Source organism: Leguminivora glycinivorella, chromosome 4, assembly GCF_023078275.1.
Source record: "Leguminivora glycinivorella isolate SPB_JAAS2020 chromosome 4, LegGlyc_1.1, whole genome shotgun sequence".
Taxonomy (NCBI): Eukaryota; Metazoa; Arthropoda; class Insecta; order Lepidoptera; family Tortricidae; genus Leguminivora; species Leguminivora glycinivorella.
Genome location: NC_062974.1, coordinates 19,239,439 through 19,258,310, shown reverse-complemented (window position 1 = coordinate 19,258,310; position 18,872 = coordinate 19,239,439). Strand labels below are relative to the sequence as shown.

At 40.8% G+C, this 18,872-nt stretch overlaps 1 protein-coding gene across 2 annotated transcripts in view; it reads left to right on the top strand.

The window, feature by feature from the left end:
- LOC125225404 (sodium-coupled monocarboxylate transporter 1-like) overlaps positions 1 to 18,872 on the top strand; it is a 42,910-nt gene that overhangs the window by 8,285 nt on the left and 15,753 nt on the right. Inside the window, exons 2-12 of one of the 2 annotated variants that reach the window (XM_048129106.1) lie at positions 4,506 to 4,665; positions 5,163 to 5,228; positions 5,319 to 5,370; positions 6,452 to 6,519; positions 6,668 to 6,822; positions 7,994 to 8,134; positions 9,391 to 9,609; positions 10,292 to 10,431; positions 11,519 to 11,646; positions 12,313 to 12,479; positions 13,630 to 13,807. In XM_048129106.1, coding sequence (XP_047985063.1) covers positions 4,506 to 4,665; positions 5,163 to 5,228; positions 5,319 to 5,370; positions 6,452 to 6,519; positions 6,668 to 6,822; positions 7,994 to 8,134; positions 9,391 to 9,609; positions 10,292 to 10,431; positions 11,519 to 11,646; positions 12,313 to 12,479; positions 13,630 to 13,807 — 1,474 coding nt within the window. The remainder of the gene's footprint in view (positions 1 to 4,505; positions 4,666 to 5,162; positions 5,229 to 5,318; positions 5,371 to 6,451; positions 6,520 to 6,667; positions 6,823 to 7,993; positions 8,135 to 9,390; positions 9,610 to 10,291; positions 10,432 to 11,518; positions 11,647 to 12,312; positions 12,480 to 13,629; positions 13,808 to 18,872) is intronic. The other variant, XM_048129108.1, reaches the window with a different exon arrangement.

The window sequence follows — 18,872 nt, the reverse complement described above, 5'->3', positions numbered from 1 at the left end:
TACTCTTCCTTACAAGATTATATCATATTTAGGTTAGAGCAACATTGAAAAATAATGGACTTGGAAAAGGCGTATGATAGAGTGATGAGGAATGAATTGTGGTTGGTAGTGTCCATGTATGGAGTAGGCAGTCAACTCGTTCAAGCACTGAAATCTCTTTATGAGGATTCCAGTGCTTGCGTGAGAATAAACGGGTCATACACTGAGTGGTTTAGCATCGAAAAGGGTGTTAGACAGGGATGTGTAGCGTCGCCGTGGCTGTTTAATTTATTCATGGATAGTTGTTTGCAAGATCTGAAAGATTATGATTGTGGGTTGAGAATGGAAGGGTTACTGGTCAAATGTCTCCTATATGCCGATGACCTAGTATTACTTGCGTCGTCGGCCGAGGAGTTACAACTGATGGTAACAAGAGTGAATGCATCCTTCGAGAGGAAAGGAATGAGAATGAATGTCAGTAAGACGAAAGTAATGGTATTTGAAAGAGATGAGATTATGACAGATTGCGAAATTGAGATCGATAATGAAAGTTTGGAACAAGTGAAAGAGTTTGTGTATTTGGGAACGTTGTTTACAAGGGACGGTAAACATGGAAAAGATATTGAAAGGAGAGTGAATGCTGGGAATAGAGTGAATGGAGCACTAAACGCTTTTATGGGCAGCCAGAAAGTGTCGCAAAAAGCACGTCTGGCAGTGCATAGAGGAGTTTTGGTGCCTACACTTATGTATGGTAGTGAAAGTTGGGTGTGGGAGAAAAGACTTCAAAGTCAAGTGAATGCCGTGGAAATGAGAGCGTTAAGAAGCATGGCTGGTGTAAAGTTGAGTGATAGGATCAGAAATAGCGTGATAAGAGAGAAGTGTGGAGTGGATGTAGATGTGGTGACAAAGATTGAGATGGGTATGTTAAGGTGGTTTGGGCATGTAGAGAGGATGGATGAGAGGAGATTGACGAAGAAAGTATATGAAAAAGGAGTAGAAGGGTCAGTTGGTAGTGGAAGACCTAGGCGAACTTTTCTTGATCAAATCGGGGAAATATTGCAAAAAGGCCAGGTCAGAAGTACTCGAAACCGACGAGCGTGTATGAGAAACGTTATGAAAGTGTGTGAAGCGAAAGTGGTTTGTCAGGATCGTAGTAAATGGAAATCCGTGATCTCTGCCTACCCCTCTGGGAAACAGGCGTGATTGTATGTATGTATGTATGAAAAATAATGGTGTAATCGTGTAAAGCTGCGTCCATTTACGCGGAATCGCTTTATTTCCGCATGTATCCATTACTGACGAATTGACGCGAGTCGAAGTCGCGTGAGCCTGTGCAGAGTCCGTGCTTGTACAGTTGGATAGTTCGGACAAAAAAAAATACAACAACGATGAAATTCATGAAATCAACCATGAACTAAATTGCATTTTAATAGAAATTGTTCGTGCAACGGTCAAAATATTCAAAATTTCTCTATACAAATTATCCGTTACCCCGCGTCCACTAAGGCGCGCCGAGTCGTGTCGAAACTCGTAGCCGAAGAAATTCGCCTGATGAGCGATGCGGCCAGTGGATTCGAATCGACGCGCCTCGGCTCGTCGTCAATGAACTCAGTTTCATAGAAAATACACGAGGAGAATTATTGGGATTCGACTCGACGCAGCTCGACGAGCCTAGTGGACGCTAGCCTTAAAAGCGTCATTCAGGCGGTTGAAGGATGAACATGAACATGCAATATTCGATATATTTTTTAACAAGTTGTAAAATTGAGAAAAATAACCCCTGAAAAATGTTATTTAAATATATATTGTAAAAGTATAGTTAACTAATGGGTTGTTACCTAATAAAGCTTATCAAGATAACGCCCTGGACGGTTTTTTAGAGTTTGACCGCAACCAGTCCGATTCGAACATGAAATATTTGATTTAGTTGCTAGATGGAACGGATATGTCAGTGTCTAACGTCGACATGACGTTTCGCGAATTATCTGATAGAGAAATCAGTAATCAGTAATCAGGATATTTATTGCTTTCATAGGTTATACAGGTGGTGGTACATTATATTTGGTCAGCTATGAAACCCTGTAGGGCACTGCAATTTTTACTTAAATCTAACTTAACTAAACTTAAAAAAGATGGGGGTATTAGGCCCATTGCTGTTGGTTCAACTTTTAGGCGTTTAACATCCAAAATTTCTGTGCGACATATACTTACAAAATTACAAAAAGAATTCGAACCTGTACAACTCGGCTTTGGGACTAGGGGTGGGTGTGAAGCGGCAGTACACGCTCTCCGCACCTGCCTTATCAATGACCAGTGTGAGGTAGTGCTTAAACTGGATGTCAAAAATGCATTTAACTCGCTCAACAGGGACGCCCTGCTTGCAGAAGTCAATAACCACACTCCAGAACTTTACAACTATTTATTAAATTGCTACGCAAATCCCTCAAAATTGATATACAAAACCCATGAACTCTCCTCTGAAGTAGGCTGCCAGCAGGGCGACCCTCTCGGACCAGCCGTTTTTAGCCTAGCCATAAATCCTATTATTCAAAATCTAAATTCAAAATTTAACGTATGGTACTTAGATGACGGTACCCTAGGAGGTGATGCTAATACGGTATTGGCTGACCTATTGGAAATAAAAAATAAATTTCAACGAATTGGACTTGAATTAAATTCTGATAAATGCGAATTATATCTCACCAGTTTTAATCCCGACACCATTCAAAAATTTCAGGCAATTACGCCTAACATTAAATTTGTCAACAAGGACTCACTAAACCTCCTAGGGTCACCCATCTTCGAAGAAGCTATTCCTAACATCATTACAAACGCGACTTCCAAATTCAAAAACTGCGCCGATCGCTTACTCGAGATAAATTCTCATTCCGCTCTGACTATTTTAAAATTCTGCCTATTTGTACCTAAATTTACCTATTTGCTTCGCTGCTGCCCTTTTTGGAAGCATCAAAATTTATTATCACCTATTGACGACCTCATTAGATCCTCCTTAGAGTCAATTTTAAACATTCAGCTCAGCGAGCATTCCTGGAACCAGGCGTCCCTTCCCATCAGATTCGGCGGGTTGGGTACGCGCAAAATTTCTAGTGTTGCTTTGCCGGCGTTTCTATCATCCGTCTACGGCACTTCCGCCCTCGTGGGTAAAATATTAAGGGCTTGCCCTTTAAACTACGAGACGGCGTGCCTGACGGACGCTAGAAACGCTTGGCTGACGGCTTGTCCGAGCCAAAATTTACCTGAAAAATTACACATCCAACGTTGCTGGGACGACACTATTTGTAAAATTACTTTTGACGAACTCCTTTCCAGTCCCAGTACCACTGCCACAACGCGGGCGCGGCTGTTCGCAGCCGCAGAAAAGGAATCCGGTCAGTGGCTGCACGCTTACCCCTCCCCTCCCAGTGGTACCTACCTTGAGCCTGATACCCTGCGCCTAGCCGTGAGTCTCAGGCTCGGAGTAAAGGTCTGCACCCCTCATAGGTGCCCCTGCGGCACAACCGTCGACGAGCTTGGACACCATGGCCTTTCTTGTCAACTGAGTGCCGGTCGCCTCTCCAGACACTCTGCCCTGAATGACATTATACGCCGGTCTCTTGCTACCGTCAACGCGCCGGCCATCCTTGAACCAAACGGCGTTTCGAGGGACGATGGCAAGAGACCGGACGGTATGACCCTAGTTCCTTGGAAGATGGGACGGGTGCTAGTCTGGGACGCCACATGCGTCGATACACTGGCACCTTCCCATCTTCCAAGAACCTCAAACAGGGCTGGGGCAGCTGCGGAGGCGGCTGAAATAAAAAAGATGACAAAATATCGGGGTCTCGGACACCAATACCATTTTAGGGCAGTTGGCGTCGAGACCCTAGGGCCATGGGGTCCAAGCGCCCGTGAGGTTTTTAAAGAGCTGAGCGCAAAGCTCAAAGAAACTACCGGTGACCAGAGAGCTGGCAGCTTTCTCTCGCAACGCATTAGCATTGCTATTCAGCGAGGGAATGCTGCCAGCATCTTTGGCACCATGCCGCGGGGGCCATATTTAGACGTATTTTAGTTTATTTTTAGTTTAGTTTAGTTTTTAATTTAATTTTAAGTTGTTTTTTATTGTTATTTTTAGAGTTAGATATGTATTATTTATTTGTTACTTAAGTTTTATGTCTAATAAAAATTATCTAATCCAAAAAAAAAAAAAAAAAAAAAAACTTAACTATTATGGCTTAAGACTAATAAATGCATAAGACTATACAAAACATATTATCATTTATAGTAAGACCGTAACAAGTAGGTATTTTATAATAATATAGTCTCACAATTACTATAGGTATTTAAATACTATTATATCTACATCAAAAAGAAACATACTTGAAACAAGCATTGACATATCGGTTACGTGTCGCGTTGACATCGATCCACGTCAAAATTGTTATGGTGCTTCCATACTGGCTGTTACAAAGGTTACCATAACAAAAACGTTGAATACTGCAGAGCATCGTTATTCAAATATTGTGCAGCTTCATTTCAGGTATTTCGTTGCTGGGTACACCGACCGAGCTCTACTTATACGGGACGTCGTACGTTTTCTTCCTTACCGGAGCCTGTCTGATGTCAGTCGTCATCTCCTTTACTTTCATGCCAGTACTACACGATTTGCAAATAACATCCGCTTATGAGGTATGCATTATTAGACGAACTTCAACTTTTGTGAGACATATTCAATTTTTTTTTTTTAACAAAAAAGACAATGTACACAAGCATATTATTAAAGTTTCGCCAAACTGTAAAACAGTTTGTAGGCGATACGCTCCAGCTTATCTAAAAAAATAAAAATAAAAAATAAAATTGAAATATACGGATGTACTCGTAACTTCGCGTTCGGCGACATGCTTTGAGTTATTTGGAGACCCGTCGTCAAAAACCGAAAACATTTGGTTTTCCGCGGTTTTAGGGAAATGTCATTTCTAAATACGACCGATAGAATAGGGAATCCATCGGTATTGATCGCCCACTTCCTTCTACAATAAGTCGTAGTTAAGATTTATTGTGAACACAAAATCGAGCATTTTAAATATTAAAAAATCGGTCTCTTGGATACGATGTCTATGGAATATGGAAAGTTAGATTTATTTTAATTACAGTTTTATAAAAAAATGTGTCCGTTTTTGTTTCAGTACTTAGAACTCCGTTACGACAAGCGAGTTCGATTATTTGGTTCTATCATATTTAGTTTCTATTTGGTGAGTAACACTAAAACTTAAAAACCTCAATTAATTATTGATATTTAAGATAAAATTAGAGATTTTTTAACTCGTTTTTTTATATTTCAGATGGCATGGTTACCCATTGTGATATATGTGCCAGCCTTAGCATTTAATCAAGGTAAGTTCTTTATGTACAGTAAACCAATTGGAACCCTAGGCCACTGTAGAACTATGATATAGTAACGTTATAAATCAGATTGTAAGAAATCTCTTACTGCTTGTCATTTTGACATGATTCCAATTGGTTGACTGTACTTACCTATATACTTAATAATATTTTGAAAAGGCTCACCTTTCTGTGTGTAGAGTATGTTTCGTTTTGTATTTGCCTTTAGCTTCGTGTCTATAATTTAACACATGAATAAATCATTCTTAGACCAAACTAGTCATGGTTGTTTTTTATTTTAAACTAATATTACATGGCGCAGTCGGTAGGATACAATATAATATCTTTGACGATCGGTCTGGCCTAGCGCGTAGTGACTCTGCCTGCTACGTCGCGGTCCCGGGTTTGAATGCCGGTAAGGGCATTTATTTGTGTGATGAGCACAGATATTTGTTCCTGAGTCATGGATGTTTTCTATGTATGTAAGTATTTGCATATTATAGAGTATGTAAACCAACGAAAACCATTTACTGAAGCCTGTTAATATTTAAGTTACACAGAGCAACTTTTACTATGGGACCAACACCCAAAACGCGAAATAAAAATTTACTCTCCCATAGGAAATACTTACTATAAAATAAAACTACCTATGAAACTGTCAGAAGATATTTTCGTGATTTTGGGGTTGATCCCATAGTAAAAGTTTCTCAGTATCACCTGGACATTTACGGGTTACAGTAAATGGTTTTCGTTAGTTTACATACTGTATATATCGTTGTTTGAGTACCTGCAACACAAGCCTTCTTGAGCTTACCGTGAAACTTAGTCAATCTGTGTAGGAATGTCCTATAGTATATTTATATTTATATGTATTAATATCTGACCGTACTTAGATACAAATACAATACAATACAAATATTCTTTATTGTTCACCAATATAACAAGATTACATCACATAACTTTAATTAACTATGGTAGACAACAGGATTAGATACTGCTCTATTATTATTATTTTTTTTTTTTTTAATAAGAATGCAGTTAGAGTTGTATTTATTTGAGCGATTAAAAAAAAGGTCTGTCCGTTTCATTTCAGTAACTGGTGTCAATATTCATATCGTCACTCCTATCGTCTGCTTTGTGTGCATATTCTACACATCCTTGGTAAGAACTTTGTTATTTATTGTTTTTAGAGGACGCCGTTTTAGCTCTAGATGCGATATAGACTGGATATACCAGTGTAAAAAGTCATCTTATCTAGATCTTATTTTGACATATCTTTATGTTCGAATCGTACTGTTTTTTTTTTCAGGGAGGTTTAAAAGCCGTCGTTTGGACGGATGTGATACAAACTATAATTATGACCGGCGCAATGATATTGGTCATCATCAAAGGGACTATCATTGTTGGCGGCTTTGGCGAAGTATGGCGACGAAATTGGAATACAGGAAGGATAGAAATGCCCTCGTAAATATTTATTTTGCTCGTAATTAAAAGTTATTAATTAGTTACTGGTCTAGTTATTTCGATTATACTTCATTTTTTTTAGCATTAGAGAGAACGTAAAAGAACGAAGCACGAGGTCTTTTATGAGGCACTTTTGTCACAACTGTCAGTATCTTAAACAGACATTTTAAGTCATCAACTGTCAGTATCTTAAGCGGGCACATAAGAAATACTCTATTGTTTTCTACACTAAAATTTTAAAAGTGAATTTGATACTTATTTATAAATAATACTTACAATTATACATTTAATTTGAAAGTATTTGTTTTAGTCCGTATTATTTGAAATTTCCTAATTTAGTTCTGGAAAGGTTGCATATTAAAAAACCTAAAGACACAGACATTTGAAACTATCGGTTCATTGTATGAGCTGTCAATGTTGTCAATAGTATTTATTTATTTATACCTACATATTAGGTACGTTATTAAATTTTGGTTTATTAACGTATAGAATTTCATGATATGAATATTCTATTTTGTGTTGTGTGTTTGGTGGCATTCGACTGTGATTACTGCAATGAATCTGAGGTCCAAGTGGCTTGCACACCGTCATATAGTCCTCTGAACGTTAGTTTCTTGAATAAATAAATAAATAAATAATCACTCCAATTTTGCTTAGCAAATGATCAAATGATGCTGTTGATATACCTACGGGTACAATTTAAAAAAAAACTCTAAAAATAACTAATACTGCCCTGTTATGTTCTGTTTCTGGTTAAAATTGTTAACATCTAATATTTGTCCTAAGAAGATAGGTTGACGACGACTGCTTCTTTGTTTACCAAATTTCTAATTAAATTTCAAATTTCTAAAAAAAACGAGATATAGATGTAAAAAAAGCTAGTCATAGTTTATCATGATTTTAACGTATTATTATTTACTAAAACAGAACTAGTTCGCGTATTAAATTACACTCGACTGTGACTCGACTTATCGAGGACGGCTTTATCTCCGTGCCATTAGAGAAAACTGGTTACTTAAAATAAGAAATTTAAGTAAACTAAGCATTTTTTAGAAGGTCACAGTTTAACAGAATCCAAGCTTCGTTGTCGTGGCTGACCAAAATAACTTCTAACCTTATGCAAACTTTTTGATAGCATACATCATTTAAGTAAGTACACTACTTTTTTCAGGATTCACTTCGATTTGACAGATCGACACACAATTTGGTCAGTCTCCATTGGATCCATGTTTTATTGGACCGGCAACATAGCGGTCAATCAGTCTATGATGCAGAGATTTCTGTCCCTGCCGGATTTGAAATCGTCAAAAAGGTACCTAAGTCGAATCGACTCAGGGGACAGGGGGGTATACTTTGTGAGACCTCAATTGGAGGTGTTGAATATTATCTTCTAGATTTCAAATATGTTGCGATCTTCAATTTTTTTTAAATCAACGACAAATACTTACAAGTACTTATATTACCTACGCCTTTATTAATAGGTATAAAAACTTAAAAACTATGTAAGTATATCGATTAAAATCGATAATGGGTAATGTTTTTCTGTGATTGCATGTTTTCAAAACAATAATATCTTATAAATAAATCGTTACGATTTAATCTTATCAAATCAGGGGGTATAATGTATATTGCGCTATGTTGGGCGTTCAGTGCATTTCAATATAACACTTCCAATACTTCTTTCTCTTTTTTCTTCTCCTTTCATTTACTGGTAACAGTAGTAACATAATTACGAAATATTATCGTTAAATATTTGACCACCAGGCTGACGTACTTGATAGTAACATTAGTAACCCTGCCTGCAAAGCCGAATGTTCTGGCTTCGAATCCCGGTCACTTTCTGGACCATTTGTTTGTGTGATTAACACATATTTTGTTCCCGAGTCAGAGATGTTTTCTATGTATAATTATGACATTATCCGTCGGTCCCTTGCAACCATCAATGTGCCTGCTCTCCTTGAGCCGACTGGCATAATCAGAGATGATGGCAAGAGGCCTGATGGAGTGTCCTTGGTCCCTTGGAGTATGGGACGAATGTTAGTGTGGGATGCTACCTGCGTAGACACATTGGCACCGTCTCACCTCCAACGGACCAAGATAAAAGCGGGCGCAGCGGCAGAAAGTGCCGCTGCCGAAATTTTGAAACGTAATAAATACAAAAGTCTTGGCAAAGAATACCTTTTTGTACCCTTTGGTGTAGAAACTCTAGGTCCATGGGGCCCCAGCGCGAACAAGTTGTTCACAGAAATCGCGAAGCCTCTGGTTGAGGTAACTGGTGACCGAAGAGCTGGCGACTTCCTCGCACAACGTATCAGCATTGCGATACAGCGAGGAAATATCGCCAGTATCCTTGGTACAATGCCTCAAGGGCCTATTTTAGACATTAGCTAGCTTTTAAGTTTAGTCTTAGTTTCTTATATAATTATGTAAATATATTCATGTAAATAAAGGGTATTATATATTATATATGTCGTTGTGTGCGTATCCGCAACACAAGCATGTTTGAGCTTACCGTGGGATAGTAAATATCTCTAAGAATTCTATAATATTTATAACCTAATTTTTCAGGGCAGTCTGGGGTTTCCTATTCGGGATTGCCCTGATAGTGCTGACCTGTGCCTTCAGCGGAATGCTAGCTTACGCTAGATACTACGGCTGTGATCCTCTGGACTCCAAGCTGGCTCTGGCCAAGGATCAGATCTTACCGCTGTTGGTGATGGATGTGTTGGGAGAATGGAATGGCTTGCCGGGGATCTTTGTGGCTGGAGTGTTTAGTGCTGCACTCAGGTTGGTTAGCTCTTTTTCTTTAATTCATACTTAATGAGGAGCCTGGCTACGTAGAAACAATGCCAACATTATTAATAGTCCGCAGTGGACAAAATCTTCCTTTGTCTCAATTTACACATGGATTAATGTGGGATGTTTCAGTAATTCATTGGTTGTGTTTAGTAGTAAACGTATGGGGGCATTTTCGCGAGAACAATCACCACATATATATTTTTTCTAAGGTAGGTAAATTTTATGTTTTTCCAGAACATATCAGAATCACGAGCCCTTTCAATCTAGAACAAAAAATAAGGGACAAAAAAACTGGTCCCAAAATTTTGTAACCGCTGTACAAAGTGTTTGAAAAATGGTAACGAAGTGGAAAAATTAATTTTGTGACGCTTTTTTTAACCTAATAGGATCTAAAGGGCTCGTAATTCTTAGTAGGGAAAACATTAAACTTACCTATTTTAGAAAAAAAAGTTTTTGAATCTTTTTTCGCGAAAATGCCCATGGACACACGGTGTCTATTATAGGATGCTCCACGGGTTAAACATAAAGGATAACTCTCGTTGGGCTGATCCTACACCGGGCCGAGTCCAAAGAGAAAGATAAGAATTGGCGGGCCCTATATAATCTGTGAGTCTTCTCTTTCTACCTATTAATAAACCAATGAAAATCTTAATCGCTTCCATTGTTTCAGTTCCCTGTCAACTGGGCTTAATTCCATGTCTGCGGTGGTCCTAGAGGACTTTTGGAAGCCGTTTTTCAGGCCGCTGTCACATAAAGAAACACAAATACTAATGCGTGCAGCTGTTGTTATCATTGGATGCGTATGTGTAGGTATGAAAAAGAAACCAATTTAAATTATGCGATTGATTTCTTGACTTGTTCTGTCTAGAATATATCGCATAGAAATCCAGGCCCTGGGTTCAAGTCTCAATCAAGGCAGTGCTTTCCATTTTTTAAATGTATCTCTGTGACCGGAAGTGCCGTGCTGCCCTTGGACTTTATAGACTGCCATTGAAAAAGACGCGTCGCACTTCCGATCTCTGTCGGCGCACCTACCTCTTAAAAAGCGCTGCAAAAATCATCAGGGCCCGTAGCCGAATGTCATTTCTACGACGCGAAACGAAACGAAACGCCACGAAAGGTAGTCTGGCCTTGTCGCGCTAATACGCAAGAGCAATAGAGATAGATATCTACGAGCGTTTCGTTTCGTGAGCGTTTGTGCCATTCGGCTACGCACCCTGTTAAGATGCTGCGGCAAAAAATGATTATGTGCACGATAAGTTTGATGTTTAACTTTACATTCCAATTGAAGGAGCTATCAATATAATTGTCTAAGCTTAATAATGATTCAGTTTATTTTCCTGTAGGTACGTAATGTTGCATTTAATGATTTGTTAATTAAATTGAAATGACTGTGTATAAAGCCTTGCGGGACCTACCACCGTTGGTTAAGTTGTAGTTTAAGGACATACCCGGGTCCTATTAGGTAGTTTAAGGACATAATATTAACTCACCCTCAGTATATGACTATACAATGTGTTTTTATGAAATTGTTGAAACTTTAACTAAGCGTATCTCAGAAACTACTAGGGCTACAAGGACACTTTTTATATTATTTTATTGATAATTTATTATTCTTAAAATTTTTCATAATGACTTTAGCCCTTAAAAAAGTTTTTGGTGGTAAAATATGAAGAAAACCAAAAAAAATCCTAAAATTTCATGGTTTTTCAAGTATTTAATAATGACCCCATCGGCATTCGAGGTGGAAAACTCGGATTTGACATCACTATTTCATCGCTAACAATATGTATAAAAAATTAGAACTACCTCATTTGATGCAAGGCTGAATGTACGATTTCAATGGATAAGTGTGTAGTTGTGTGGCAATAGTTTTCTAATTCGGCCTTTTTTCTAGGTCTAGTGTTTATTGTCGAGAAGTTGGGGTCCGTTCTGCAATTGTCAATGAGCTTATCATCTGCATCAATGGGCCCTCTAACTGGTGTATTCCTCATGGGCCTATTCTTACCGTTTATTGATTCTACGGTAAGTAATAAAGTCCTTTGCTAGTTTATGATAGCTATACTAAAATAATATGAACTTAATTAGCCACAATGTACTCTATAGTTCCTTTATCTATTATTTGATTTTAGTTTTTCTTGGAAAAAGAGTCGATAGGACCTAAAATAATTAATAAATATTGGGGACACGACACCTTCCACAGATCAACTTAGCCCCCAAACTAAGCAAAGCTTGTACTATGGGTGCTAAGCGACGATATACATACTTAAATAGATAAATGCATACATAGAAAACATCCATGACTCAGGAACAAATATCTGTGCTCATCACACAAATAAATGCCCATACCGGGATTCGAACCCAGTACCGCGGCTTAGCAGGCAAAATATGGATACAGTGTCTGAAATAAAGTCATCATCCTCCTTGCGTTATCCCGGCATTTGCCACGGCTCATGGGAGCCTGGGGTCCGCTTTGACAACTAATCCCAAGATTTGGCGTAGGCACTAGTTTTTACGAAAGCAACTGCCATCTGACCTTCCAACCCGAAGGGTAAACTAAACCTTATTGGAATTAGTCCGGTTTCCTCACGATGTTTTCCTTCACCGAAAAGCGACTGGCAAATATCAAATGACATTTCGCACATAAATGTGTTTAGTGTCTGAAATAAAGCGATTTATTATATTTTGCAGAGCGCCTTAAGCGGGGGTGTAATCGGTCTGCTTACTTCTTGGTGGGTGGCGGCGCACGCGCAACTTGCGCAGGCGCACGGCTCGCTGCGCTTTGAGGAGAAACCGCGGTTTCTGCACAACTGTACTTACACGTTCCCTGAGAAAATCGCGCAGGAGGCGACTGAGGAGTAAGTGTATAGTGTATAGACTGATAGAGCATATAAGCGTTGTTGTTGTTGAATGTCCTAAGGCACCCCATAGGTGCACAGGGCCTCCCCAAGATCCTTCCACGCCTTTCTATCTTGAGCCACCGCCGGCACCGCCTTGGCCTCGTTCCAGCTCAGTCTATATCAGTATAATCCCTCAGCTCGTTCTCTACGCTCCGCCTCCAAGTGTGTACGGGACGTTTGCGGGCTCGCTTTCCTCCTTGAGGCCGCGACTCAAACGCGATACTGCCGCTATTGGTAGCTCCTCTTATAAGCGGAACTGACGATTTGTTAGCTGTTCGTCCAATACGCAGTTCGTCCAAATGATTTTTCAATAAGCATTTCGTCCAACACGCATTTGGTCAAACATGCATGTCGTCCAATAGCATTTCGTCCAAATGGTATTTCAATTAGCATTTCGTCCAACACGCTTTTGGTCAAACATGCATGTCGTCCAATAGCATTTCGGCCAAACCATGAGGCATATGAAAAATTCATTTAGTGTTATCATTCATTGAGAGTTGTTTTAAGTACTTACTCTTAATTTTCACCCCATATTTTTTTGAATACTGTTGCGATGACAGGTAAATTACAACTGCCAACCTTTGTTTAAAAAATGGTATATATAAAATACTTAGTTTTTTTTACAATTTAAAAATAATAATGAAACATTCATAACGCCTAGAGATATCAACATTTTGCAAATTTTAATTATAAAACTTCCGTGAGACTCAAACATATTTAAAAATATTTTAAGCGGGTTACTCACGTGTTAAGTCGATATAGCGTTCGACATGTTTCGATTCATTTTCGTGGATATTTCTCAAGAGTAGCGACCCCGCCTTTACATGTCGAGAGCGCGACGCATACTGGAAGAAAGATCCTCGAAAATGGATCGAAACATGTCGAACGCTATATTGACTTAACACGTGAGTAACCCGCTTAAAATATTTTAAATTATTTTGCAAATTGTTAAAACATACTTGCGAGTTAGCGTCGTAATTTAAAGTAAGGTATGATTTTCTGAAGAGGACCATTGCGGCTACTTTCCCGCACTAGTGCGTAACGTATAACTTAAGTGCCTTCACGTAAAAAGAGGTCCTTTTAAGTTTGTATTTTCACTTATTTCCAGCGATGTCGCCTACTTGTACAGGATATCATACTTTTGGTACACTGCATTCGGTTGCATCGTGACCATAGTTGTGGCATGTCTAATCAACCTGTGGCCGCAGAAGAAAAAGGAAAAACACTTCAACGAGCTGCGGCTTTACGCACCTTTCATAAGAAAATGGATAGCAAGCAAATACCAGGTAAGTCATTTATCTGCCTTACAAAACGAACTGAACTTTAAGTCGAGAGAAAGGGACACAGCTATACCAGTTATACACCGTGTTTCACTTAACACTAAAAACCTGAAAACAGTTTGTTCAGAATCGATAGTAGAATCGATTGAGGTATATCTTGATGGGGGTAATATTTTTATTTAAATTAGTATTATTAGTTATTATTTGTGCCGTTTGTATATCCGAGGTCTTTATAGAGAGAGTACGTCGTAGACGTCGCATCGGACCGATAGATGGCGCCATCGTTCGTTGTAAGTCGCTCCGGCGTCACACCGCCGCGATGTTGGTAGTCCCGTTTTCCCCACCTGCAACATAAGGCTCCTCGCGCCCCGACCCGCCACCAGCCACCCTCATTGTTGAAGTTGCTCCGCCGGGGACCACGTGCTCCGGGGACCACGTGCTTCGCGACGGCGTGCTGCGCGACCTGCGGGCTGCGGCGGCGGAGGGCGCGGTGAAGGAATACCGCGCTCCAAGGAGGTTTGAATTTCTCCGACGAATGGGTGAGCAGCTTCATATTATTTTAGAAAGAACATGTTCGGTTTCCGATTCGGTGCGGAGGACGGCGGACACGTGTCGGCGCCGAAACTTACTGTAGCGCTGCGATAGCGCCACTGACCGCGGCAGTGTTGTCCGCCACGTCGGCGCCGCCGAAGTTGCGTAGAAGTTGCTTCCTCGTTAACGACCTCTGCGGTGCCGCTGAACAACGTTGTGGCCGCCGCATAGGCGTCGCGTGCGACGCTGTAAGTATGTCTGCTGCTGCCCCGACGCGAGCGCCGCGCCGTTAGTGATCAGTCCGCGATCCTGCTGTAACTGTCCACCAGTATCGCTGGCCGCCACGCTTATTCTGGCGCCTTGATGGTGATGTAGAGCGTTCATCTGCCGTGACAACGCCGCGAGCCTGCCGAAGCTGTCCACCAGTATTGCTGGCCGCCACGCTTATGCTGGCGCCTCAGTGTTGATGCGGAGCGTAATACTGTTAACCGCTGCACAGGCGTCGCAATCCTTCTGCTGCGTCTGCCGTGACAACGCCGCAAGCTACTTGAAGTTTTCCACCGGTATCGTCGGCCGCCACGCTGATGCTGGCGCCTTGATGTCGCCTCGATCGCACGAGGTAAGATTGCAGACGCGGCGACCTTCATCGCGCCACCGAGCGCAATACTGCGGCTGCCGCGAAGGCGTCGCTAATTTTCCTGCCGCGTTTGCCGTGACGACGCCGCGAACTCTGTCGATGCTGTTCACCGATGTAGCTGACTGCCACGCTGGCGCCGGTGCCTCCCGCGCTGACGGCGGCGACCTCGAGAGGGCCACCGAGCACGATACTGCGTGACGCGACAGGGTCATCGAAGACGCCTTTCGAGCTGATGACGGTCGTCTCAATCTCACCGCCGAACGTAACACCGTCTGCTGCAGTAACAAGCTGGTAAGATTGCTGATGTGCTCCCTTGGTGTCGCTGGCCGCCACGCCGACGTCGGCGGCTGCCGTCGCGCCTAAGATGTCACGCTCACCGCGCACACTGCTTTCCGCTACAATGGTGCCACGACCACGACTATCCAGGCCCCGTCTGCTACGGTATCGTTGCAGACTCTGTTGCTGACCGTGACCAGGCTGATACTACCCTCCAATGTGACGCTGGGCGCCGCTATCAGCTGACATCCCGTACACTATGGTATCCACTCTTCTCTTTCCAGTCTATTTTGACCAAGGACTCCTCCGCCGCCGAAGTGAGAACAGATAAATTCTAAAGATGCTACGTCCTAACGTGGCTTGGCCACCCATAGTTGAACGAGGTAAGACGTCAATAACCGGACGAGGAGCCGCACTGCTGCGAGGGTGTCCTGACGATGTTCGCGAGCTATCTAATCGGAGAGGCGCCTCGCGAGACGACCCTGTGATTCCTGTACATCGCTCATTGTGTAAAAAACCGGCCAAGTGCGAGTCGGACTCGCCCACCGAGGGTTCCGTACAAACTTTCAATGGTTAAAATAACCATACCTACTACTCATACTCATATTCATTTATTCATTCAACGCCATTTTACACGTCAAGATTTGATTTAAAAAAATAATATTCATACAACAATAATACTTAGAGAATAAATAGACAGAAGATTGAAATTACAAAAAGTTAGGCAATATTCACATAAAAAATGCACAAAAATATTTTTCTAATTAGGTAATAAAAAAATTGTCATAAGTGTAGAACGGGTGCTCGACCAGCCAATTTTTTAAGCGATAGGTACTTAAAGTTCGACACACTAGGCGCTTCAACCACATATTGCGGCAATTTATTATAGACGGCAGGGTCCATCACATGTGTTAATTTGACCGTAAATTGGATTTCGCCAATTTACGGTCGATACCTACTAACTTTCCGGCATTTCGAATGTTGTACTTGGAACACATGTTGTTAGTTTTGTCACAGAATATATGTATAATAGTACAAGTACAGAAGGCTCACTCCTTTGATGTTCACAAAATGACGCTATTCTAAATTCTTACCTACATTAACAAACGGACCGCACGCGAGCAGCCAACATTGAATTTTTCCCCTCACTAGCTCGGAAACACGTGTTTTGTCCTTTAATACCAGCGGGTAAAAACGCATTTTATCCACTAGTGCTTTAAAATTGATAAAAGTAGGTGAATCTAGTAATAAAGAACATTTACCACCTGTGGAACTACTGGAAGCAGTGATAAAAGAAAATCTTGCAGTACAAAAGGCGGAATCATGCGTTAAGGCATTCTCTACTATGTTGATCTTTCTTTTATGCGGGGACTTCGCCCCCGAGCCCTCCTTTATATGCTCTTAAGGGTCTCAAGAAAACCCTATCCCAACTTATTTTAAATACTACGTTGATCTTTCTTTTATGCGGGGGGCTTCGCCCCCGAGCCCCCCTTATTCATGCTCTTCAGGGTCACAAGAAAACCCTATCCCAACTTACTTTAAATACTACGTTGATGTTTATTTTATGCGGAGGGCTTCGCCCCCCGAGCCCCCCTTTATTTCCTCTTAAGGGTCTCAAGAAAACCCTATCCCAACTTATTTTAAATACTATGTTGATCTTTTTTTTGTGGGGAGCTTCGCCCCCGAGCCCCTCTTTACTTGCTCTTAAGGGTCACAAGAAAACCCTATCCCAACTTATTTTAAATACTACGTTGATCTTTCTTTTTTGCGGGGGCTTCGATCGCCCCTGAGCCCCCCTTTATTTGCTCTTAAGGGTCTCAAGAAAACCCTATCCCAACTTATTTTAAATACTACGTTGATCTTTTTAGTAGTTCCAGTTCATATCTTCCGGCTCCATCATCAGACCTTGAAACCTAATCGTAGTCAAAGTTCATTACAAGACTTTTCTAAGAAACCCAAAAACTACTATGATACGATGTTCTATCATGTAGTTCCAGTTCATATCTTCCGGCTCCATCATCAGACCTTGAAACCTAATCGTAGTCAAAGTTCATTACAAGACTTTTCTAAGAAACGCAAAAACAGCTATGATACGATGTTACATCATGTAGTTCCAGTTCATATCTTCCGGCTTCATCATCAGACCTTGAAACCTTATCGTAGTCAAAGTTCATTTCAAGACTTTTCTAAGAAACCCAAAAACTGCTATGATACGATGTTCCATCATGTAGTTCCAGTTCATATCTTCCGGCTCCATCATCAGACCTTGAAACCTAATCGTAGTCAAAGTTCATTACAAGACTTTTCTAAGAAACCCAAAAACAGCTATGATACGATGTTCCATCATGTAGTTCCAGTTCATATCTTCCGGCTCCATCATCAGATCAGTTCAACAGTACCATATTATTGTACTGTCATCAGAACTACATACAGCTGCCAATTTATCATTACGCTACGATCCTTGGAAGATGGTTAAATTAGCCTCCGTAGATTCCATTACATAGTTAGTTACATACACGACGACCTAATAAAAGCGTGTTAATATTAATATTAGCGCCATCTAGCTGAGCCCTTCTTCTGTGTGGTACTGAGGTAAGTACGTTTTATTCTTAGACTTTATCTGTCTATACGGAGTTATATATGTCTTTGACTAGAAGTATAGGTACTCTAATGAGTATTATTGTATTTAGCGCCGTCTCTCGGCAAAATTTACTAAGTAATTTACGCGACTTGAGACTTGTGCGAACCTTTAGGCATGGAAAGTCACATGAAAAGTTGTCGAAACTAATAATAGATGGCGCTGCATTTAAATTTCTTGACTGATAACTCTAATACTAAATTGAATATACTCTAAGGTAGAGCAGAGTCTAATACCTCCGCTTTACAAAAGACCGCAATCAAGTAGCACTAGACTTTACTCATTGTTGTGTTCCTGCCGGTGAGTAAGGCAGCCAGAGCTCAACGAGGGTGCGGTACTCCTTCCTTCCTTCCCCCTCCTTCCTTCGGTCCTTTGAGTCGTCGGCACCCAGGCCCCTTCTAAGTACAGGTTTGTACAAGTTTCTAATGAGTCGAGTCGGCAACGCACATGTGCCACTCCTTGAGTGGCAGGCGTCCATATGTAACAGTCACCGCTTTCCATCAGGCGGACCGTATGCATGTTTGCCACCTACGTGGTACAAAAAAACTCTCGACGAATTCACCTTAAACATTAAAAACTAAATCAAAATCGATTGATTCGTTCGGGAGCTATGATGCCAGACAGACATGTCAAGCGTCAAACCTATTATTATTATAATATTTTTGCGTTGGTGGTTAAAAACAAGAAACCTCCTTCAAAACTATAATAAAACACAACTTTCTATGAAAATCGGTAAAGTGCGAGTCGGATTTCGACATTTCCATACAAAAAGGTCATGAGCGCCTGACGACATGTGATAGCAACGTACACTAGATTTGTACTTTAAAGATTTTGCGTATATTTTGGAAACTATGAGAGATAGAGCAAATAGACTTCAGATTTTGGTTGTCGGTGGCACAATTTTTTTGTTTTCGTATATATACACCATTTTTTGGACCTATTAGGGCAATATTATGGTCAGTGCAGTTCTAAACAGTCGTAAGCGCCTC